Genomic DNA, 22,320 nt, shown 5'->3' with positions numbered 1-22,320 from the left:
CAAGTCCACGAGGCTGCTTTTCAAAACTATCAAAAGAGAGGTATAGGAAGCTCTGCAGAAAGTGGGCACGGTGTTTGAGCTCCTGCTGTATACATGGCACTGTATTCTGTGCCAGGGGAGGGAGGTCTCAGACTTGTGAGAGAGCAGAAACTCAAGAGAAAGGACGGGTGACGACTTCAAATGACTGTACATTGGTTCAAAGCAGCTAGTTCAGCACAGGAGAGACCATGGTGGCCTGGGGGCGGTTGGTCAGGTAGCGCCTTCCCCAGGAGCTGGGCTGGAACTGGACTTTCCCTCCTACTGCCTCTCCCTGCCCATGTCCCCCTGAATTCTGCCCTGTCAACAGGGTTCTGTCCTTCCTGCTCGGTGTGAACAGTCAGTCATGGTCCTGGCCCGGCCCTAGGAAGGGCAACTATTTACAGAGTACCACTCTATACCTGGCCAGGGAGTGACTTCCATCCTGGGCTGACCGTCCCATCTCCAGGCGGATTGGGCACTGGGGATAAGAGGAGCCACTGGAATCAGAGCTCCACGGGGGCGGGGGCGGTCATCCGTTCTGTCCAGTGCTGCACCTGCAAAGCCTAGAACAATGTCTGGCGTGTAGTGTATACTCAATAAATATCAGTTGGATTGATGAAGGACCTGATTCCCCCCTCCCCCTACTAGGGTGACATCTATGTGCTATCCTCTCTGGACCGGGAGAAGAAGGACCACTATATTCTGACTGCCTTGGCCAAAGACAACCCTGGAGATATAGCCAGCAACCGCCGAGAAAATTCGGTGCAGGTAAGGGCCACCAGCCTGGGCCAGGGACACCGAGGACTAGAAGTGTCGGGGCATCGAGCAAAGCCTTTCCTTTAGAGAATACTGCAGAGTGGGAGCAGAGCCACCCGGTCCCCTCAGAGACATGGCGGCAGAGGAGGAGACAGCAAGAGCTTAGCTGGCTGAGTCAAAACGGCTGTGGCTTGGGGAAACGGCGACTCTTGAAGAGAAATCTCTTGTGCCAAACCCTTGCTAAGGCAGTTGAAAACACCTGAGTGTGACTTGAGTCAAACCTGGGGTGCCATGTGTCCCACTGTCCACGGTGACCCACGGAAGGAAACAGTCTAGCAACCAAACATAATCGTAGAGCGATTATCTTTATTTATGTCTCTTAAAGAACATTAGCGAGGGATCCAGTTCCCAGCCCCATTCCTATTCCAGTTCTAGCACCGATGCCATCACCCTGAGGCCAGCGTACCACCTTCTAAACTCTATCCCCACTTCTCTCCAGAGTATGCCTTGAGGCTTTGCTTTCTCCTTCTTTCGTCCCCCCTGTTCTGCCTTCTCCAGTCCTGTCATTCTCTATCCAGTTCCTCCACATCTTCCCACAATAACCTAACCATCCAAGGTAAAGGGTGGGGGTGGGTGAGAAGTCGGGTGGGCAAAGACAAATTCTTGTGAGCAGGCAGGGGGGGAAGGGGCTGGGAGCTCTCACACGTACCCGAATCCTGTCCCTGTCACATGGGCTGTGTCGTGTCACACGTGCTGTGCTGGGAAAAGCCCATTATTTGGAGCCAGAAGACAGAGATCCCACTAGCTGAGCACCCTGCATCTGGCATGTGACCTCTCCGAGCCTCAGCTGTCAAATCTGTAGGGGATGGGAGAAAGGGCAGCAATGATGATGCTTCCTGCCCAAGGCAGTGGTGAGGCAGGGAGATGGGGAGTTGGCAAGTGCTTTGTGCACGGAGAGGGGTTCTTGAAATCACCGCCGTGAAGGACTCGGATGAGGCTGCTGTCAGGGCCATGGGAGCTACGTGGGGAAAGGGCCTCCTCACCTGCTGTGTCCATAGGACCCGCCCCGGGCTGTGGGGTTGGCAGAGGGAGCCAAGTCCCAAGCCAGACACAGGTCCCCGGCAAGAGAGAACTTCTGGGAGTGGAGGAAGCACAGCCCAGCATTAAGATCCAGAGATCAGAGTCAGATGTCTAGGGCCACTGTGGGAAGCAGCAGAGGGCAGAGCAGGAGGTGGGTGAGGAGGGCTCCCTGCTTCTGGGCCCAGACGCAGACGATCCTGTAACCACAGTACTAGCTGCAAAGCATTTCCTTGAGCCAGGCATTGGGCACACATACCATCATGGGTGAGCCTCACTAGCCCCTGAGAGATAAGATGCTACCGTCCCCAACGGTGAGGAAAACTGAGACTCGGGGTTAAAGACATTGAGGTCAGACTCCAACAGTGGGCACTGTCCACCCTGGCTTACTCCCGTGTGAGCGGGTCACCTGAAGCAGCAACCTAGTATGCTCCTGACCTTTGACCTCAACCTCCCCCCCCACCCCGCCCCCAGGTGGTGATCCAGGTGCTAGACGTCAATGACTGCCGGCCACAGTTCTCCAAGCCCCAGTTCAGCACAAGCGTGTATGAGAATGAGCCGGCAGGCACCTCAGTCATCACCATGATGGCCACCGACCAGGATGAGGGTTCCAATGGGGAGCTGGCCTACTCACTTGAGGGCCCTGGCGTGGGTAAGTAGTCTGCTCCCCACCCATGATGCCTTGGGTGTGAGAGGGGCAGCCCCAGGGCCAGGAGGAGGAGCAGGAGGAGGAGGGATGGGAAGGACGTCTCAGCCAGAGCCAGGCCCTGCTCTCTTGTCCCACCTGCCAGAGGCCTTCCACGTGGACATAGACTCAGGCCTGGTGACCACAAAGCGGCCACTGCAGTCCTACGAGAGGTTCAACCTGACCGTGGTGGCCACGGATGGCGGACAGCCTCCACTCTGGGGCACCACCATGCTCCTGGTGGAGGTCATCGACGTCAATGATAACCGCCCCGTCTTCGTGCGCCCGCCCAACGGCACCGTCCTCCACATCAGAGAGGTACTGCTGTCCCCTGGTCCTCCTGCCCACCAACATCTCCCTTCCCATATCCGGCCCACTCCCTCCTCCTGCAGTCACGCCTGGGAGACTGAAAGGGCCCCTCTGTGAAAGTGGGGAAGCTGAGGCCAGAGTGGGAGACGGACTTGTTCAGTGTCACACAGCGGGTAGTAGTATGAGCTGAGCTGTGCCAGCACAAGGGGCCCAAGTCTGACTCTGTCGCTACCAGCCAATGACCTTGAGAAAGTGACTTTTCTGGGTGTTTTTTAGATGCCCCATCTCTTGCTCCGAGAAGTCTACCAGAAAAGCCAGTCTTCCCGGAAATTCACACCCCCCCATATTGGTGTCTCAAAATAAACACACATGTTCCTTCCGTCTGTCTGTTGTTCCTGCTGATACCATGCCTAGGAATTGAGTACCAGCATCAAAATAAGAAACAAGGGGAAGTGGCTGAGGTTCCAGAATTCCCCCACCCTTTCGTTCCTTGCTCTAAATTGCCTTGGAGGGGCGCCTGGGTGGTCAGTCAGTTAAGGGTCTCACTCGTGACCTTAGCTCAGGTCATGGGATCAAGCCCCATGTCCAGCATCATGCTGACAGTGCAGAGCCTGCTTGGGATTCTCTCTCCCTCTCTCTCTCAAAATAAACTTTTAAAAAAAATTGTTTAAATTGCCTTGTAAAGACAGGCAGTACTCCTTCATCTGTCCCTTCCCTCCTCCCTCTCAGCACCCAGGCCCCACCTGCCCCCTGGTGGTATAATCAGGGTGTCTCCCACTTGCTCTCTGTTCCCCAAACTTCAGCAGGCCTCCACCTCTCAGAATGTCAGCATCAAGTCCTTGTCGTCACTCTGTCTCCTCTGACAGGCCCCACAGGAGAAATCTGTCCCAGGGCTGCGCTCTAGGAAACGCTGTGCACCTACCTTGTGAGTTGCTTTTTCCAGCACCTACTGCAGTGACAGAGTAGTCCTCTTTGCACTGCCCGCCAGGGAGCTCAGAGCAGTCAGCCTACCCCAAATGACCCCGCAGGGACTTAGTGCACAAACCTGGACCCCTACTCCTCAGTTTCCATCTTCCTGCCGTTTTCTTTTCCTTTTAAAAAAATGTTTTTAAGCTTATTTATTCTGAGAGAGAGAGAGCACACGTGCACACAAGCAGGAGAGGGGCAGGGAGTGAGGGAGGGAGAGAATCCCAAGCAGCTCCTGTGTTGTCAGCACAGAGCCCGACGCAGGGCTTGATCCCACAAACCACAAGATCGTGACCTAAGCCAACATCAAGAAGAGTCAGACACTCAACTGACTGAGCCACCCAGGTGCCGCCATTTTCTTTTTCTTTACCCCGATTTTTTTTTTAACTTGTTTGCTCTTATTATAACTTACACATTCTTATAAATTGTCTCAAATCTTTTTTTGTGGAACGAGGCAAGGTATAAATTAATAATAATCTAGTTCTTTTTCCACAACAAAGGCCCATTTGCTACGTTTTTCCCTTCAAGACTCCAAATTTTGAAAGATTTGTGTCTCGCAGAGAACCAGCTGCGTTAAGTAATTTTCATGTACCCTCGTTTTCATGTACCCCATTGGGTAGACGGTGTTGTCTGGGGACACCTAAGGCTCCTGTGATTAGGGTAGCAGAGAGCAAGACAGACCCAGCAACAGAATGGTAGCTGTGGCCTCAGCTTTTGGATTCCCCTTCTGCCTTCCAAATCTCAGCATGCAATGGGATCCGAGGGACGGGGGAAGGCCCTGGAAGGGCAATAACCCTGAAAGACTCTGAAGCGTGGTGGATGGAGACCAGCTGGGACCATCACTGGGTAGTGGAGTGGGGGTGGGGTGAAGGGAGGCTCTAGCAGGTGCCGAGACTCCAGGAGAGTCCAGCTAAGCAGGCAGGCGTTTCCTAAGGATGCCAGAAGGTGGCAAGGGCATTCTGCTAAGTGAGGACAAAGCACAAGAGCTCCATCCGGGCGTGGGAGCTGGCATTCTCTCAGCTGGCCCAGGAGCCTCCCTGCCATGCCCCTCCACCCCCCACCACAGGAGATCCCGCCGCGCTCCAATGTATATGAGGTCTATGCCACAGACAAGGACGAGGGCCTCAACGGGGCCGTGCGCTACAGCTTTCTGAAGACGGCCGGCAACCGGGACTGGGAGTACTTCACCATCGACCCCATAAGCGGCCTCATCCAGACCGCTCAGCGCCTGGACCGCGAGAAACAGGCTGTGTACAGCGTAAGGGGGCGGGCCCCAATGCGAGGGGCGGGGCCAAGAGAGGGGCTGTCCTCTAGGCGCAGGGCCACCACCTCCCCACCTAGAATGCCCACAAGGGCGGTGACCTGGCCCCCAGGGAGTGCCCTCCTCTGACTGTGCCCCTCCACCCCCCAGCTCATCCTGGTGGCTAGCGACTTGGGCCAGCCAGTGCCATACGAGACCATGCAGCCGCTGCAAGTGGCCCTGGAGGACATCGACGACAACGAACCTCTCTTTGTGAGGCCCCCGGTGAGCTCGCCCATCCCCCCCCCCCCCCCCCGCACCCACACAGGGACTCCCCGCCTGCAAGTACACACGCAGGGCTCTCCTGTGCACACTGTGCCATATACATGTGGTTACGTTCAGAAACTGCATGCACTTCCTACAACATTTATTGAGCTGCTATTTCAAGGCACTACCCAGCAGTCAAAAAAGCAGGCAAATACGCCTGACCCCTAGTGCTATAACTCACCTAATTGCACACACAAGAGCACACAGGAAACCTGAAATTGAGCTTCGCTTCACCCAGCTGGGGCCAGCTGAGCTGCTCGTGTAGACTCATACTCCACAACTTGATGGGGTTTTTTCTTGTGGGCACATGGGGGTGACATTCCCTGGAGGCTCTGAGTGCACATCCATGTGCATATAAGAGTGTGCCCCCTTGGGGCACCTGGGTGGCTGGGTTACGCGTCCGACTTTGGTCTAGGTCATGATCTTGTCGTTCCCAAGTTCGAGCCCCACATCAGGCACTGTGCTGACAGCTCAGAGCCTGGAGCCTGCTTCAGATTCTGTGTCTCCCTCTCTCTCTGCCCCTTCCCCACTCAAGCTCTGTCTCTCTCAGTCTCAAAAATATAAGGTGTTTTTTTTTTTAAGTTTTTTTTTTTTTTTTTTAAAGAGCGTGCCCCCTTGTTCAAACATCCATTCAGGTGCTGGGATACTTCATAGAACCTGCCAGACCAGGCCCAGCCCACGCTCCCCTGAGGTTACAGAGGTCCTGCTCACCCCACAAGCCTTGGGCAATAAAGTCCCTCAGCACCTACAAAGGTACTGCGCAAGGTCCTTTGGCCTTGGCCCTCATGTGACATCCCCCTCCCCCCTGCAGAAAGGCAGCCCCCAGTACCAGTTGCTGACAGTGCCTGAGCACTCGCCACGTGGCACCCTCGTGGGCAACGTGACAGGCGCCGTGGATGCGGACGAGGGCCCCAACGCCATCGTGTACTACTTCATTGCAGGTGGGGCCTGCCAGGGCTAGTGCCCTACCTACCCTGGGGCTGGAGATGACCCAAGTATGCCCCACCCCAGCCCTGCCCCTTCACCCTGTGCCGTGGTCCCATCCTCAGCCGGCAACGAAGAGAAGAACTTCCACCTGCAGCCTGACGGGCGTCTGCTGGTGCTGCGGGACCTGGACCGGGAGCGTGAAGCCGTCTTCTCCTTCATCGTCAAGGCCTCAAGCAATCGCAGCTGGACACCTCCCCGTGGGCCCTCCCCAGCCCTCGACCTGGTCACTGACCTCACCCTGCAGGAGGTGCGCGTCGTGCTAGAAGACATCAACGACCAGCCCCCGCGCTTCACCAAGGCTGAGTACACTGCAGGTGCAGGGGCCAGAGCCTGGGTCTGGGGGGCGGGGCGGCCCCTGCCCTGCCGCTTACACCCACCTGCCCGTTCTCTGCAGGAGTGGCCACCGATGCCAAGGTGGGCTCAGAGTTGATCCAGGTGCTGGCCCTGGACGCAGACGTTGGCAACAACAGCCTGGTCTTCTACAGCATCCTGGCCATCCACTACTTCCGGGCCCTTGCCAATGACTCTGAGGACGTGGGCCAGGTCTTCACCATGGGTAGGAGCCTCCACCCAAGACCTCTGTCACTGCATGGACTGTAGTCTGGAGGAGATGGGGTCTGTGTGGGCACCACAGGGTATGAGTGGCTGGCCAGCCAGCCATGTCAGTCCTTCGGTCCACCCACCCATCTGGCCATTGTTCAGCCAGCTATTTGTTAATCTGTTCATTCACCCACTGATCTTTCTAGTCTCTGATCCCCCTTTCCATCTCTACATCTACCCACCCACTTTCTCCTTCCTTCCATCTCTCCCATCTTCTCATCCATTATTCATCCATCCATCCGTTCACCCACCCGTGTGTCAGTCAGCCCGTCCATGCATCCGTCCACCCATCTACCCATCTGTCCATTCATCCACCTTCCCATCCTCCTTTTGGTGTGTCCACCTATCTTCCTATTTATGCACCTCCCCCTCCCCCGGGCCAGGCACTGTGCTAAGCACTGAGGAGCCAGAATTCAAAGAGCACGTATGTACCTGAAAGCGTGCATGTTTACTTGTGCATCGGCCTGTGTGGACAACTGAGCCTCTTGGGTCAGGTTCTGCAAGGCCTGGAGGGTGTCCCATTACCCAAAACCTTCCCCATTCTTCTCGCCTACAGGGCTCAGTCTAGACTCCTTGGCCTGGCTTTCAAAGCTCACCAGGTCTTTCTCCTGGTTCCTCCTCTTCCTGGCTCCACAGCCCCCCACTATCTGTAAGGGCCCCATGCCCACCCAAGCTGAGCCCCTCACCACTCACTCCTTCAGCCTGTTCTGTACCATCCTCCATTGGCCTTTGCCCTGTCTTCACTTCCTGAAATACCATCTTGACCTTCACCTCTGTCTTCAGATATGCTCCCCCTAACCATCCTCTGAAGGCTAATTCACAAGCAGTCACACAACCAGACATCATCCCTATGTCCCCTCATCTCCTACTGCTTAGTTTAGTAACTTAAGACACAGAGGGGCTGTGTACCTTGCTAAAGGTCACACAGCGAGAAAGTGGCAGATCTTGAACCCAGGTCTATGGTCTCCTAAGAGAAGACTACTGTACGACCTCTGGTTATGTCTCTAGTATGGTTGTGGAATTCTGAAGTGCATGTGTGTGTGACAGAGACAGACACCGAGGTGTTCACACGTCTCCCATCGCCCCTGCCTGGGACAGTGGAGTCCCAGACTTGTCACCCTTGGGACACTGCAGCCCACAGCTGTGTTTTAACTTGCAGTGTTTAAGTAAAACCTTAGAAATCTCTAGAAGCACCGGTTGTGGCAGCACTGGCTGCATTCTCCCAGGATAATAACCCACCAAGTGGAGGTCAGAACTGCTGCTCCTTCAGATGAACGGAACACTCATACTCACTTGTCCCCCCGCCCCCCCACCTTTTCTGTCAGCTTTGCTCTGCTAGGCCCTGCGGGGACTTGTGGCCTGAGATGCAGCCTCCCCTCAGTGTGTCCAAATGCCCCTGGCCCTCGCCCCTTCCCAGGGCATTGAGGGGCACTGGGTGGCCCCTGAGCTGCACCCTGCCCGCGGGCTCTTCCTGCAGGGAGTGTGGACGGCATCCTGCGTACCTTTGACCTCTTCATGGCCTACAGCCCTGGCTACTTTGTGGTGGACATTGTGGCCCGGGACCTCGCAGGCCACAATGACACGGCCATCATCGGCATCTATATCCTGAGGGATGACCAGCGTGTTAAGATCGTCATTAACGAGATCCCCGACCGCGTGCGTGGCTTTGAGGAGGAGTTCATCCGCCTGCTCTCCAATATCACCGGTGCCATTGTCAACACTGATGACGTGCAGGTGCCCCATGGAACCCACCCTGAGTCTGCGGGCTATGAGGGGAGGAGGACCACGCCACAGGGACGGGGCACTGTCACTGCGGAGAGGTCAGGGGAATGAAAGGGGGTCTCTGTAGCCCCTCAGTCATTCCCTAGCTACATGGCCTTGGGAAAGTCCTTCCACGTCTCTAGCCATCAGCATCCTTACCTATAAAAATAGGGCCAGTGATAGCACCTGGCCCAATGCAGCCAAGTGACTGATATCACGCGTGGTCCTCCGTGAGCACTCAGCAGTGATAGGTTTATCGGCAGGGTAGGCCAGGAGCAGCTCCCCATCCCATTCCTTGTTCCTGCCACGCCCCCTGACGCTTCTTCTCACCTAGTTCCATGTGGACAAGAAGGGTCGGGTGAACTTCGCACAGACAGAGCTGCTCATCCACGTGGTGAATCGCGACACCAACCGCATCCTGGACGTGGACCGGTGGGTGGGGTCTGGTCGGTCCACCTGCCTGCCTGGAGCCGGGGAGGGGACCCACCGAAAGAGGCCGATAACACCATCAGGCCTGCTGTGTGGGGCTCTCGCCCAGAGGTGGGCAGGGCTAGTAGAGAGTAGTTTGCGGGTATGAGCAGAGCTCCACCCCTCTGAGTCCTACTCTCCCCATCTGTAAAATGGGGGAGTATTACATGGATGGTGAGGAAACAAGCAGGATCCTGTATGAGGAGTGGTAAACCCTGTAAGATACAAAACCATTCTAGCTGAGTGCGATTTGATCTTGCAAAGCTTGGCGGGGGTGAATCTGGGGGTCGGAGGCAGGAGCTCAGCAGAGCCTTCTGAGTGGGATGAGTTCTTGAGGAATGGCTGAAGAGGGAAGCTGAGGCCCCCTCCCCTCACTCAGGGTGATCCAGATGATTGACGAGAACAAGGAGCAGCTGCGGAACCTCTTCCGGAACTACAATGTCCTGGACGTGCAGCCTGCCATCTCTGCCCGCTTGCCCGACGACATGTCCGCCCTGCAGGTAGGTATTCCTGGTGGCGCCCCGCCCCACCACCCCTCTGCCCTGGGTGCTCTCGCCCACTCACGCCTGGCCCCACTCCCCCAGATGGCGATCATTGTCTTGGCCATTCTCCTCTTCCTGGCTGCCATGCTGTTCATCCTCATGAACTGGTACTACAGGACCGTGTGAGTGACTCCTACACCTCCCTGCCCTGGGAAAGGCTGACCAGCCCTGCTCCTGGGACAGTCACAGGGGCAGGCAGGGCCCTGAGATGCCAGCCCCACCCAGCCTCCTTCACCAGCCCCTCTCTCTGCTTCTCTCTAGACACAAGAGGAAGCTCAAAGCCATTGTGGCTGGCTCGGCAGGTGAGCAAGGGCTACGATGGGGGACTGAGGCGGGGCGGGGGCTTGGGGGGGTGAGGATGACAAGGCAGGAGGGGCCTCTGGGGGCCTACAGTGCCTACCTAGGCCTCATAAGGCTGGCTCAGGCTCCACCAGCCCCAGCAGGGTGCCTCCCTCCCCTCCATGCCCCAGAACTTCTCCCTACAGGAAATCGTGGTTTCATTGACATCATGGACATGCCCAACACCAACAAGTATTCCTTCGACGGGTGAGTGGGGCCCCTGAGACCTCAGGGTCACTCTGAGGAGGCATGCCCAGGACCCAGTGGGAGCGGATTGTCTGACACCCCTCAAGCTCTGAGGGACCAGACCAGCTAAAATCTGGGGTGTGGGTGCCCCCTGGTGGCCGGCTTTCTCTACGAAGTGTTGGCTGAGCTGGGATTGGGATCAACACCCCAATTGGGCCCCCAGTTCCAGCAGACATAGACTTGGACTCCAGGTGCAGAGTGAGGCCTCTGTACCAAAACTAATCGAGATGAACATGTCCTGGTTCTTGAGGGATCCTAGCGTGGCTGTGCGCCCAAATGCAATAGGCTAGGGGCCTACTTCTCAAGGCCATGAACCTCCAGTCCCAGGAAGGTACTACCGTTGGCCAAAGAAAAGAGCAGGGGTTAGTGGTTAAGCTACAAGGGCATCTGTCCCTCCGCACCCCACCCACCCCACTCCCCACCTGCAGGGCCAACCCCGTGTGGCTGGATCCTTTCTGCCGGAACCTGGAGCTGGCCGCCCAGGCTGAGCATGAGGACGACCTGCCGGAGAACCTGAGTGAGATCGCAGACCTATGGAATAGCCCCACCCGCACCCATGTGAGCCCTGGCCAGAGCTAGGGGCAGGGGGTGGACAACCGTGCGGGACGGGGTGGAGGTAAAGCAGGTCTTTGCCACTGCCTGCCAAGGAGCTGGGTTCCTTGGGGGATGAGGGTGGCGGGTTGTATCCACTACCCTGGGTGTGTGTACATACGTGTGCATGCGGTCTACCTCTGCTCCGGCTAATGTCCCCTCTCCCCAGGGAACTTTTGGGCGTGAACCAGCAGCAGTCAAGCCTGATGATGACCGGTACCTGCGGGCAGCCATCCAAGAGTACGACAACATTGCCAAGCTGGGCCAGATCATTCGGGAGGGACCCATCAAGGTAAGCCCTCCCTGCAGGCTTCTGCACCACACCCCCTCAGGGGCCCACACCCAGGCCTCTGGCTGAGCTTAGACCAGTTCCCCAGGATACAGGGATGGGGGAGGATCCTGGGAAACAGCTTTCTCCACCTCGAGGCTCAGAGAGGCCAGGGCATCTGGCTGACCAGGAGCTACTTCAGCCTGCAGTGGCCTGGAGCCCACGTGGGTTCTAGCTGGCCACTGTCACCAGGCTCTGCTCCCAATTCTTTCCCCTCAGATCAGGCGCCTATGCACCTTCCATCACCTCCATCCGAGTTATGGGAGTGAGCAAGGGGTATGACAGGCAGGGGAAGGCCTTGGTGGGGGGTTAACCCTCTCGCTCCCCCAGGGATCGCTGCTCAAGGTGGTCCTGGAGGATTACCTGCGGCTCAAAAAGCTCTTTGCACAGCGGATGGTGCAAAAAGCCTCCTCCTGCCATTCCTCCATCTCTGAGGTAGCCGGGCGGGCCCGGAGCTGTGTGCTGTGCCCCAGCCCTGGGGGTGCTCATTCCTTCCCTCCCTCCCTCTCTCGCTCAATCTCTCGTTCCAGCCACCCACATCCTTCTCAATCCCTAGAGTTCAGCAGCCAGGGCCAAAGACAGCAATGGGTGGGGCCCAGGAAGTCAGCCGGCAGGCCCAGTCTCCTTTCTGGGCTCTGCAGTGGGCTTTCCTAGAGTGGGTGCTGAGGAGTGTTTCTCAGACTTGAACCCCAAAAAGATGCCTTTAAAAGGCATCTGATGTCCTTATAGGAAACAGGCTGCAGGGTCGAATGGGCCTACATAAATTTATTTGCCTGCAGTGATGTCAACACTTTAAAAATTCACTTTCTGCAAAACCCCAGATTTCCAGTTGGGCCAATTCCCAAACGGAATAGGCTAACAATGAACAGCTCCACCCGGGACAAAAGTGCCACCATGTGTTGAGTTTCTACTATATCCTATCACCCCTCCAACCTGACCTGTGGACACTCCCTACATGTCCTGCTCGAGGACAAATTGTTGACAAATCCAGATACCAAAACTCCACCACAGGACCCTTCTCAAAGCAAATACCAAAATTCAAGATTCTCATGGGAAGCAAGAACACATCCCTAACACCCTAAGTGTCCGGGTTCCCCTCTGTACCCAGTGTGAGAAACACTGCCACCAGCTGGACAGGCCCGCCCACTGCAGCACAAGCCTAGAGGTGCTTGCAGAGCTACCTGTGGGCAGTAGGAAGGAAATGTGGACACAGGAGGTGGGACTCTGGGGCCATCCACCTGCTCAGCCCTTGGGCATGACCTTGAGCATGGGTGGGTCTCAGAGCCATTGGGGGATCCTGGCCTCTTGCAGCTGATCCAGACTGAGCTGGAGGAGGAGCCAGGGGAGCACAGCCCCGGTCAGGGCAGCCTGCGCTTCCGCCATAAGCCGCCGACAGAGCTCAAGGGGCCTGACGGGATCCACGCGGTGCACGGCAGCACGGGCACTCTGCTGGCCACTGACCTTAACAGCCTGCCGGAGGACGACCAGAAGGGCCTGGGTCGCTCACTGGAGACGCTGACCACAGCTGAAGCCAGTGCCTTTGAGCGCAACGCCCGCACAGAGTCAGCCAAATCTACACCCCTGCACAAGCTTCGTGATGTGATCCTGGAGAGCCCCCTGGAGATCACAGAGCTATGACCAGACGGGAGCCTCGCCGGTGTGAGCAGCACCTGCCCCCATCTCTCCCAGGGCAGGGCAGAGCAGGACCACAGTGTGGGCCCCTCCCCAGGCTGGCTCTGGGCGCACGACCTCGGGCTGGCCTGGTGGCAGCCCGCACCAGCTGCTCAGATTCCACTTCTGCCAGATGCCCATTCAGCACCTGACCTCTATCTTCATAAAATTTGTTATTTTTTTAAGAAAACCAAACAAAAATGTTAAGCATCTAAGGACACAGGTAAGGAGGGTCACCGGGGGCTCAGGAGCGTGAGGACCAACTCAGCCCAGGCTGAGCTCTTAAGAGGCCAAGCGGGGCCTCTTCCCCTCCCCTCCCCCCGACGTTCAGACCAGAAGAGGGAGGCCCAGAGCTGGAGTACCCTGCCTGGCCTTGGCTCCCTGACTTCAGTTCAAGTCCCAATGCATTTCTAGCACATCCCCAGCTGGACATCCAGCTAGGGGCTGACAGTGATCCCTGCCTCCCCACATGGACATGGTCAACGTCGGCGAACCACGTTCTCTACATTTCACTGGCTTCCCAAATGTGCCCGGCTCCTAAAGAGAAATGACTGGTGTTCTCTTGGGTTCTGAATGTGTTTGTGTGTATTCCTTTTTTAAATTAAGTTATTCCCTTAACATTTTCCCCTTGATTTTGTTTAACTGGTACTCACTGAACGTTTCTGGAATGGTCTGAATTTTAAATAAGAAAAGCAACTCACAAGGAATCAGTAATTCAATTCATTCAATTAGCCCTGGCTCTGGTAAACTACCCTCCCTTGGGTTGGCCCAGGGAAGGGGGGAGGGTGAAGGGCAGGGCAGATCTGGGCCTGACTTTCAGGGGTTCCTTTGACCCACTGCGACCCTGGGCCAATCAGAGAGGAGCCAAGTAGGATTTCTTTGCCCACTCTGCTTGCCTTCTGTGGCCAAGTGGGGCTACAGGACTGCTGGACACCCACAGGTCAGAAACCAAACTCCCCTGGCTGGGGTGTTATGGAAGCACTCAGGCTCAGGTCTGGTTAACAGACTTTATTTATTATTAAATCACAGAAACTTTAGTGCAAAACAAACCAAAAAAGTCATTAAGTCCATTTAATAGCAACTTCGTATCTCGCTGTCTCCTGGCAACTAGAAGTGGAAAAGAGGAGGCCAGAGAGGAAGCAGGGTGGCAGCCGAGGCCCCTGGACAGCACACCCAGCAGACCCTCTACCTGAAAGCCAAAGGCTTAGGAGCTGGTCATCCACGTTTATTTGAAGGTCAGAAAGAACATCTTCGAAATGCGGATTGGAGCAGAGAGAGCAAAGGCGGGCCCTGGGCAGCAGTACGGACACACAAAAAAGCAAGGCTTCCACGGCCACGCAAACACAAAAGCAAGAGGTGGTCACCACTGTCCACGCTCACACGCAAAAGCAGACCCACAGGACCTCCACGTGGAGCTAGCAGATTACATTCAGGCAGGTTTGCCCCTCCCACCCAAACCCACAGAACCCCAAACAAGGCATCACCAGCAAAGACACAGGAAAGCTGAAACGAAGGTCGACACAAACCTAAGCCTCACCCAGGTCTCCTGAGCAGCTGCTTCCTAAATCCTCCCTATGGTGAAAACGTGGTTTTAAAAAGCCTAATTATTCTGAGCCTCTAATCTTTCTCATAAAACTGCCTTTGTTTTGCTGCTATGAATAGCAGCCAATCGGCCCAGAAGAGGGGCGGTCCCCGCATGGGGTAGGCAGAGGGCTCAGAACAAGGCCCGGGCCGGGACCCACCACAAGGGCAGGCTGAAAGACTCCCGGCGCACAGGACATCCTCACCTGTCTAGGCAAAGGAAAGGGACACTGAAGCGGCTATGGGTGGCAGAGGGTGAGACGCCTCCCCCACTGACGGCAATGCTACAATCAGGAGACAGGAAATGAGGGGAGGGGAAAGGGGGTCCTATTTTTATAACAGAGTCGACAGATCTGTGTTCACTGCCCCCAGACACACAAGTAGGAAAAGATGCTGCAGTTTCTCCAAGGAACATCCCTTCTAGTTCCACACGTGACGTTTGCAATGCTCGACAGCCTGACAGGAGAGAGGAAACTGCGTTTAGCCTTCATGTGACAAATTCCACCCCTGGCCCATTAGTGCATCAGACATCACCCAAAACTGGGACCAGCTGTCTTGTCCTGAGTCAGCTAGACAGCGCCTCATTTAAAACTGGGGAGCGCGTGTCCACCCCAGTGTTGGGGACTCCTGAGGCAAGCATCCAGGGCAGCAGCTACAAAGCACTTGCATGTTTTCCAGATGAGCACCCATGCACGTAGGGCCCAGGTCCCCTCCCATCTGATTACACTCGGAGTCCTGGCACTCAGCAGGCGGCACGGAGGGGCCCCCAGGGCAAAACTCCCCACCCAACTGGGTGCACACCAGCTCTGGCCCGGAGGGCAATGGCCCCTCAGGCACATCTGCCCGGAACAGCAGCAAGAGCCTACTCCTCTACTGACTGTGCTGTGGGCCAGGCCTGGAGGAACAAGGAGCCCCTTGTGGCCGGGATGGGCGTCGCCAAACTGATGCAACCACACCAGCACAGTCATGCCCCATGGTCACGAGGAACCCGCTCGAGGAAGAAAAAGTTGCACAAAGGAACATTAGGTAACCAACTGGTCCACACACGTCTCCACCCAAGAAAGCAGCGTGGGGCACCGCCGGCGGCTGTGCGGTCAAGTCAGCGCCACAGCACCCTGCAACACCTGGGCGGTGCCAGCTCTCAGGACCATTCGAGAACAGCCGTCTGGCCTCAGGTGAAGATTCAGGCCGGGCTTAAGACCCACCCAAGGGATAGGACTTGTGCAATCTCAGGGGTGGCCTCATGTGAATGTGAGCCTGACCCTGTCACAGGAGAATTAAAGCCAAGAACAGGAAAGCAGAAGCACAAAATACTGAAGCACACCCCCACCCTTCTCAAGGGCAAGAGCGCAGTCTTCCTGCCTTTAGTGGGCCAAGATAGATAAGCCTAATCGCTCCCCTGGGCCTCAGATATCCCCCACCCCCTGGACATGAAGGCAAGGGAGAGAGCTGACTGCAGAGGGGCCTACTGACACAGGACTGTCGTGGGAGCTGCCCAAATGACAAGGCAGGCCTGCGGAGCACTCGCTAGGCTACTCACATTGCACTGGGTCGCCGCCTCCATGCTCTGGCACCAGTAGCTAGGGCCCCAGACACACTTCTCAGTTCCCAAGAGAGGCTTACGGACTGCAGGGCAGGCTCCGATTTTCTATACGGTGAAAAAAGGGGAAATGGAGGAGGAAAGAATTAGATCCGCTCTACCGATCCTTTCCAAAACCAGAGATCACCGGCTTTTAGAAGCAGCTACAATCAGAGCTCCGACATGTGCTTCCAAAAAGTCAGCACTGTCGAGTGAAGTGCTGCAGGCCTAGAATGTCCTCCCACCCCCCCTGCCCGAGACTCTGCCGCAACCTCAGAGGAGCCCTTCCATGCAGAGCCACCCAGAGGAACTTACCAAGCACACGAAGGAAGGGTCCATCACCTCCACCAGGACTTCGATCAGCACGGGCTCATACTCAGTCACAAACTGATCGCACTGTTAGGTAAACACAGATGCACACCCAGGTCTAAGGGTGTCCACACAGAGTAGGGGCACAAAAGGAGGGGCGCCACGCACGTTCTTCCAAAAGAATTCCTGCCACTGCCAACCCAGGACCCCCTTCCCAGATGCCCACCCACCCACACTCAGCCTCATCTCACCTGCTCCTGTTATCTCTCCCAGTGGCTCCCCCTGAACCAACAGACTGCCTCTAAGAAACAGCTAGCTTTTCCCCCCCGAAAACCTCAATCACAGGTACAATCAATGAGCTACCCCAGCCTTTGCGCTCTCCAGGCAGGTTCTGACATTCTGCGCCAAAGCAGCCAGGGGCATACCTGCTTCTGGTATGGGTCAGGCAGGAAGCTGCAGCCTTTCTCAAGAGCAGCCAGGATCTCCTGCTTTGTGCTGTTTTTCTCCAGGTTGTGGTCCAAATAGCTCACCAGCTTCTTGCATACCTCACAGAAGCCACCATCCTTCGGCTGAATCACGCGTACTACGCACAGGGAGCACAGGCTGAGTACTGGCAGGGCCCTTCCAAGCGGAGGGGCCAGCCAGCCACACCGTCACCCTACTCACCAGGCAGCACAGGCAGCCCCTGGGTGGAGCAGAGATGGAGCACGCTGCACACCACTTCAGGGCTCACCTCCTGCAGGAGGATGGACAGGATGGAGGAGCCGTAAGTCTCCACCACCTCTTGGCACTCTTCAGACAAGGATACAGGCAATTTTGAGCACACGTTACCCAAAGTGTGAATTATTTCTTCCTGAAACACAAAACAAGAGGATCGTATCAGAAGATGGAGAGGCTGGACAGGCCTAGGAAAGATTCTCAGTAATACTAACATGACCAGGAAACCAGCCAACAGCAAGATGGTCTCTCCTCCCCAAAAAGACAAGACCTATGAAACAGGCCCGACCCCAGCCCAGAGGGATCCACTGGTGCGCAGGGGGTATGCAGATTCCCAGGGCTGGCGTCCACTGCCAGCGATGGCTGAGTCCACCTCTTCGGCCGCTTCTGCCTTTGGGGAACGGGGGTACTCTAGCATTCTAGAAATGCACATACCTCGGTTTTGTTGTTGTCAATCAGCTTGACCACCTCCTTCACCACGTACTCACACATCTCGCACAAAACACTAGCCTTCGCCTGGACCATGTCCTTCTGTTGAAAGGGGAGGACAGCACTTTAATGCTGAGATCCTCACCTCACCCTGGGCCCTGCTGCTCTAAAGGGAAAGGGACACCCTATGGCCAGGAACAAGAGATTGTCACCCAAAAGGTGGCTTCCTCCCAGTGTCCAAGTTCCTGTCCCTGCTGGTTTTACATGGTGGGAGACCCATCCCTTTGCACAATCCTCTACCACCACATCCCGCCACGCACCCCCCCCCCACCCCACAAAAACCAGTAACCCATACTTCAGAAGACAGAAGCAGTGAAAACATCCCCCAACCCCAAAGAGCTGCCTGCATGATGTATCTGGTCACAATCATTTCATCATTCCGCAGTCATTTGGGGAAGGTGGATGGGGGAGCAGGAGAGTGAGGACTCACTTCCTGTCTACTGTTTAGAAGACAAAGCTTTAAACACATTTCAGGTCTGCCCCTAAGTGTCAAGTCTCCTTATACCCGAGACTGCTTTCCTACAGCCCGCCTTTAGTAAAGTAATCCTGCTGAGTAGAGCTTTCTAGGACAGGAGGAACGCTCTCCCCCTCTGCTGTCCAGCAGAGCAGCACGAGCCACATGTGTCTACTGAGCGCCTGAAATGTGGCTAGGGTAACCAAAGAACTGATTTTATGTAAACGTGTAGCCACATGTGGCTAGAATACAAGCTGTGAAACTCCCCTACATTTTCTCTGGCCAGTAATCCAGTCAGCAAGATGGGGCAGGTGGAAGTGCTTCCCCAACCCCATCTGACTTCGTAAACCTGTGGTCCACACGCTGCACATGCTGAGGGAGGACAGAGGAGGGAGATGAGACAGCCAAAGGTCAAGTGCCATGGCAACTTCAGAAGTGTGTGCATGTGCCATGTGATAAAACGTCACGTGGCCCGGACCCTTTTAAGAACTAAACTGCAAGCCCGATGAACACTAGGACAATTTTGTTCGCCACTCCAGGTCAACGGTTTCAGGACTCCATCTTTAACACACTGCTGGACCCATAACAAGTGATGAATGTAAGCTGATTCTGGAAAACGGTGGATCTTTACTGAGTGAAGGGTACCAGGGAAACGAAAGCAGACACCCACGCATGCACGGCAGTACACCGAGAAGCTTCTGCATGAGCCCTAGGGTGTTCTGGGAGTATCAGGTTTGCACTGCGGCAACAGTGGGCAAGGTGGAGGGACACGAACATACTAGAAAAAGCCAGACGTGCTACACATGCAGGCTGATCCTGTGAAGCACTCGGGTTTATAACTAAAGAAATATAAACGCACTCAGGGCTGGGAGAGGGGTACTGCACTGGTAGAGGGGACAGCAGAAACTACTGAATGGTCTCAAACTCAAACACCTTTAGCAGCCAAGCAGGGAACCAAAAAAGCGTGAGCCTCACAGAACGTGGTATAATGTGGAGTGGCCTGGGAGTTGCACAGCCCTCGCCAGTACAAAACGGGTGACACCAGGTACCTTAATGGGCTCCACCAGTTCCAACGCAGGGATGACGTTCTCGGAGACCACTTTGGCAGGGACCAGAGTCTGCATGGGCACCTCCTTCACTTGTTCACAGAACCCAACCAGGCCACATATCTCCTTGGGTTGCTAAAGAAGGCACAGAAAAAGCAGTCAGATGCAGGCCTGTACCCACCACCCCCCTCAGTTCCACTCTCTAAACACAAAGGGTGGAGTGCTAGGGGGGCACCCTGGTCACAGCATCAAGCCTGACTGCCAAACAGGCAAGATTCCTCATTGAACCTGAAGGGACTCCCACGAGTGCGGATGCACCGGTTTCACGCAGGGAGGAGGCCACGCAAAGCTGAGGGGAGAGCAGACAGAACCACATCCCTGCTCCAACCAGAGAGCGCCCCAGGAAAGCAAGACTTCTGGTGCCTGTTCCCTTTCACAGGCAAACAAATCCTCCTCCAAGCACAGCTGGTCTGCTCTAGAACCTGTTTCTCGCTCGAGCTGGTTCACTCTCAGTAGGAAATAAGCCGCATATTCTTTCTAGAGGAAGAACCGCCATGCCCATAAACTAAAAAAGCCAAAAATCTTGGAAATAAGACCACACTTTATCTTTCGGTGGCAGGACCATTTAAAGAAGAAATGGATGGCTTTTTGAAAACTGCATTCTATTTTCACAACTGCATAAACACAGCACACACAAAAACCCAAGGTCCCAAAGCGATCAATTCTTTCAGGTCATAGATGCTCCAGATCAATCCCCTTTCCCACCCAGACAGCAAACCACAGAGAACTTGTAATTTGGACATCTTGACCGTTTCACGATGATGATGGCCAAGAGTGAGGAAAGTATACACACTCTGTATCCTTTGTGAACCAAATGCAACCAGCAACAAGCTCTGGGCCTGACAGCGATTGCCTCCCACCACCAAACCATAAAGCGTCAGGACAGGACTGCTAAAACGAGCGGTTTTGCAAAAGAGCTAGACCGTGGCTGTTGTTCACCTTGTTTTAGTATCGAGAAGTCTTCAGAATTAAGATTAGGGAAGTCTGAAATGTATCCTAAATACCCTGTCTTTGGCACACTTTAAGTATGGGGAGAGAAACTAGAATGGGGCCAAAGACAAAGCAAGCTTTTTAGAAAAAAGACAAAGACTCAAGAGGTATGTGGCTGCTTTGTCTCAGATGAGCTCTGTTCTACTAACTCCCTGGGGCAACAAGTATTTCAGCCAAAGTACTCTCCCATGAGACTTCAAAATACCTTTGAAAAATCTTTATTCCTACAGAGAAATGCCAGTGCTCGGAAGGGGGTACTGCCTCAGTAAGAATGGTCTGGGGACTTGGTCCCCATATTATGCCACCAGTGGCCTGGCTCTTGAGCCATCTGATATGGTTCTAGGATCTGCAGGACCCCATCACCCAGAGGGGCAGAAGCCACAATCAAGAGACTGTTTCCAAGTCTCTGGATCCAACAGACAGGAATAGTCTGCTCACTATTTGCAAATGATTTGCTCATGCAGCAGAAGCATTTCTGAGGTGATGAAAAACAGGACTAAAGACATGCAATGCCCTTCAGTCATCACAGAAACAAGGTGTCCCACTGGAAGTCAGGCCTACAATTAAGGAAACAGTCATCTCCGGGGTCACCTATGGTTCCCCCATCATCACATTGGTGGCATGCACATGGCCAGCTGGGTGCTGGTTTTTAACCAGAGTCCAAGCCCTGCTCGCTTCCTTTTCTGGCCCCTTGAAGGGGAGAGGAGACCCCCCCAAATCACAGGGGAGAAATGCAGAAGCTCCCCCACCAGCCTATGTATTAACACAGGTCATGCCATTAAAAAAAAAAATTGAGCAAAATTAACTACAAGAAGCAGCAGACCACTACTACAAGCAAATCCCCCATCACATACCTGATCCTGCTGTTGAACAAAAAAACAGGAAATCGGAGATGAAAATAAGAGAAAGGAAAGGACACAACAGTTAAGAAAAAATTAAAATAACAACATCAGTTAACCAAGGTTGTAAGGATGTCACCAGAAGTTCAGGGGAAACCTTGCAGTCACAAATCAGCAACCTACCTTGTTCCTATTATTTCAGGGGGCCCTGAAAGTTATTGTGGCCCTCAAGGGACAGAGCACACTGTCCAGCTTGTGTGTGCACTGTCCCCATGCTCCCACCACACCAAATCATGCTCAAAAACACAGGGAAACAGGTCCCAGGAAATGCCAGGTGATGAGGAGCTCTCCATCCTCAGAAGCCTCAGTCCACCGTGCCTGCAAGGCCGTCCCCTCAGGTGGTAAGCAGCAAAGTGGGACAAGACACAGGAGTGCCCAAATCGGGGGTGTGTGCTGGAATATACACCCAGAGGGGTCAGGGGTCCTGAACCACACACCCTCTGCTGCCTCGGCCTCAGGGCACCAAATGCCAGCCTGGAAGGCCGATTTGACAACAAATCAAAAGCCTTACCCCTTGATTCAGCAATTCCAGTGTTAGTTCTCTCTACTAAGGGAGAAACGGGGATCTGCCTGTCTATCTAACTGGTAGGGTGCTGCTCATCATGCTTTTGATCCCAAAAGCAAACCTCAAAGCAACCTAAACATCCAAAGGGGACTGGTTACATACATTATGTTCTACCCAAACAGGTTATGCAGCCACTTAAAAATCCTTTTGTACCAGAATGTTTAATGACCAATAAAACACATTTTTGAGCAAATAACTGTAAACTACAAAGTTTAAAGTACTATATAACCATATGACCCCACTGCTATTTTTTTTTTTAAACCACAAATGATTTTTGATTTGGGATGTATTACACGTATTTTCAAAAAACATCTACGCAGTAAATCTTTTATCATGAGAAAATTTTATTATTTAGCTATGAGAAAGCACTAAACCAAATCGAGTCAAATCAAAGGCTTATTGATTTCCCCCTCTAGCTCCATGTCTTTGTAAGCTGCCTCTAAACTACTTTTAGAACAAGGCATGTTGTAATAATAATCCCAATGCCTGGCCAGGAGCCCTGGAGCAATTACAGCAGGGCCACAGAGTAAATCTTTCAGGCACTGCAGGCTGTGAGGTCTCAACTATTCAACTCTGTTGTTGCAGCACAAAATGGGATGAGCATCACTGAGACCCAGCAGAACTTTATTTGCTGACCCCTGGTTGGAGAACAAACTCAAGGACCCACACAGGTCAATCTCAACACAGTCAGAAAGTCAGCAGGATGGAGTCGAAGTGCAA

At 54.5% G+C, this 22,320-nt stretch overlaps 2 protein-coding genes across 5 annotated transcripts in view; one reads left to right on the top strand and one right to left on the bottom strand.

Annotated features, from left to right (window-relative positions):
- LOC115527471 (cadherin-23) overlaps positions 1 to 13,634 on the top strand; it is a 43,135-nt gene extending 29,501 nt beyond the window's left edge. Inside the window, exons 16-32 of one of the 2 annotated variants that reach the window (XM_032595201.1) lie at positions 667 to 786; positions 2,326 to 2,503; positions 2,643 to 2,854; positions 4,878 to 5,069; positions 5,223 to 5,336; positions 6,190 to 6,319; positions 6,428 to 6,679; positions 6,760 to 6,921; positions 8,443 to 8,699; positions 9,061 to 9,158; positions 9,574 to 9,694; positions 9,779 to 9,858; positions 9,998 to 10,038; positions 10,207 to 10,282; positions 10,750 to 10,879; positions 11,082 to 11,204; positions 12,552 to 13,634. In XM_032595201.1, the coding sequence (XP_032451092.1) occupies positions 667 to 786; positions 2,326 to 2,503; positions 2,643 to 2,854; positions 4,878 to 5,069; positions 5,223 to 5,336; positions 6,190 to 6,319; positions 6,428 to 6,679; positions 6,760 to 6,921; positions 8,443 to 8,699; positions 9,061 to 9,158; positions 9,574 to 9,694; positions 9,779 to 9,858; positions 9,998 to 10,038; positions 10,207 to 10,282; positions 10,750 to 10,879; positions 11,082 to 11,204; positions 12,552 to 12,878 (2,613 nt within the window). In that variant the 3' untranslated portion in view covers positions 12,879 to 13,634. The remainder of the gene's footprint in view (positions 1 to 666; positions 787 to 2,325; positions 2,504 to 2,642; positions 2,855 to 4,877; positions 5,070 to 5,222; positions 5,337 to 6,189; positions 6,320 to 6,427; positions 6,680 to 6,759; positions 6,922 to 8,442; positions 8,700 to 9,060; positions 9,159 to 9,573; positions 9,695 to 9,778; positions 9,859 to 9,997; positions 10,039 to 10,206; positions 10,283 to 10,749; positions 10,880 to 11,081; positions 11,205 to 12,551) is intronic. The other variant, XM_032595202.1, reaches the window with a different exon arrangement.
- Positions 13,635 to 13,904: 270 nt separating this feature from the next.
- LOC115527473 (prosaposin) overlaps positions 13,905 to 22,320 on the bottom strand; it is a 33,765-nt gene continuing 25,349 nt past the window's right edge. The window contains exons 8-15 of one of the 3 annotated variants that reach the window (XM_030335125.1): positions 20,991 to 20,999; positions 19,090 to 19,221; positions 17,533 to 17,628; positions 17,047 to 17,233; positions 16,806 to 16,963; positions 16,387 to 16,467; positions 16,033 to 16,140; positions 13,905 to 14,948 (exon numbers count right to left, since the gene is read on the bottom strand). In XM_030335125.1, coding sequence (XP_030190985.1) covers positions 14,913 to 14,948; positions 16,033 to 16,140; positions 16,387 to 16,467; positions 16,806 to 16,963; positions 17,047 to 17,233; positions 17,533 to 17,628; positions 19,090 to 19,221; positions 20,991 to 20,999 — 807 coding nt within the window. In that variant the 3' untranslated portion in view covers positions 13,905 to 14,912. The remainder of the gene's footprint in view (positions 14,949 to 16,032; positions 16,141 to 16,386; positions 16,468 to 16,805; positions 16,964 to 17,046; positions 17,234 to 17,532; positions 17,629 to 19,089; positions 19,222 to 20,990; positions 21,000 to 22,320) is intronic. The other 2 variants (XM_030335127.1, XM_030335128.1) reach the window with 2 other exon arrangements.

The sequence above is a fragment of the Lynx canadensis genome, chromosome D2, assembly GCF_007474595.2.
Source record: "Lynx canadensis isolate LIC74 chromosome D2, mLynCan4.pri.v2, whole genome shotgun sequence".
NCBI classification, from domain to species: domain Eukaryota; kingdom Metazoa; phylum Chordata; class Mammalia; order Carnivora; family Felidae; genus Lynx; species Lynx canadensis.
The sequence above is the reverse complement of the archived record's forward strand: the minus strand, read 5'-3'. Positions and strand labels throughout refer to the sequence as shown.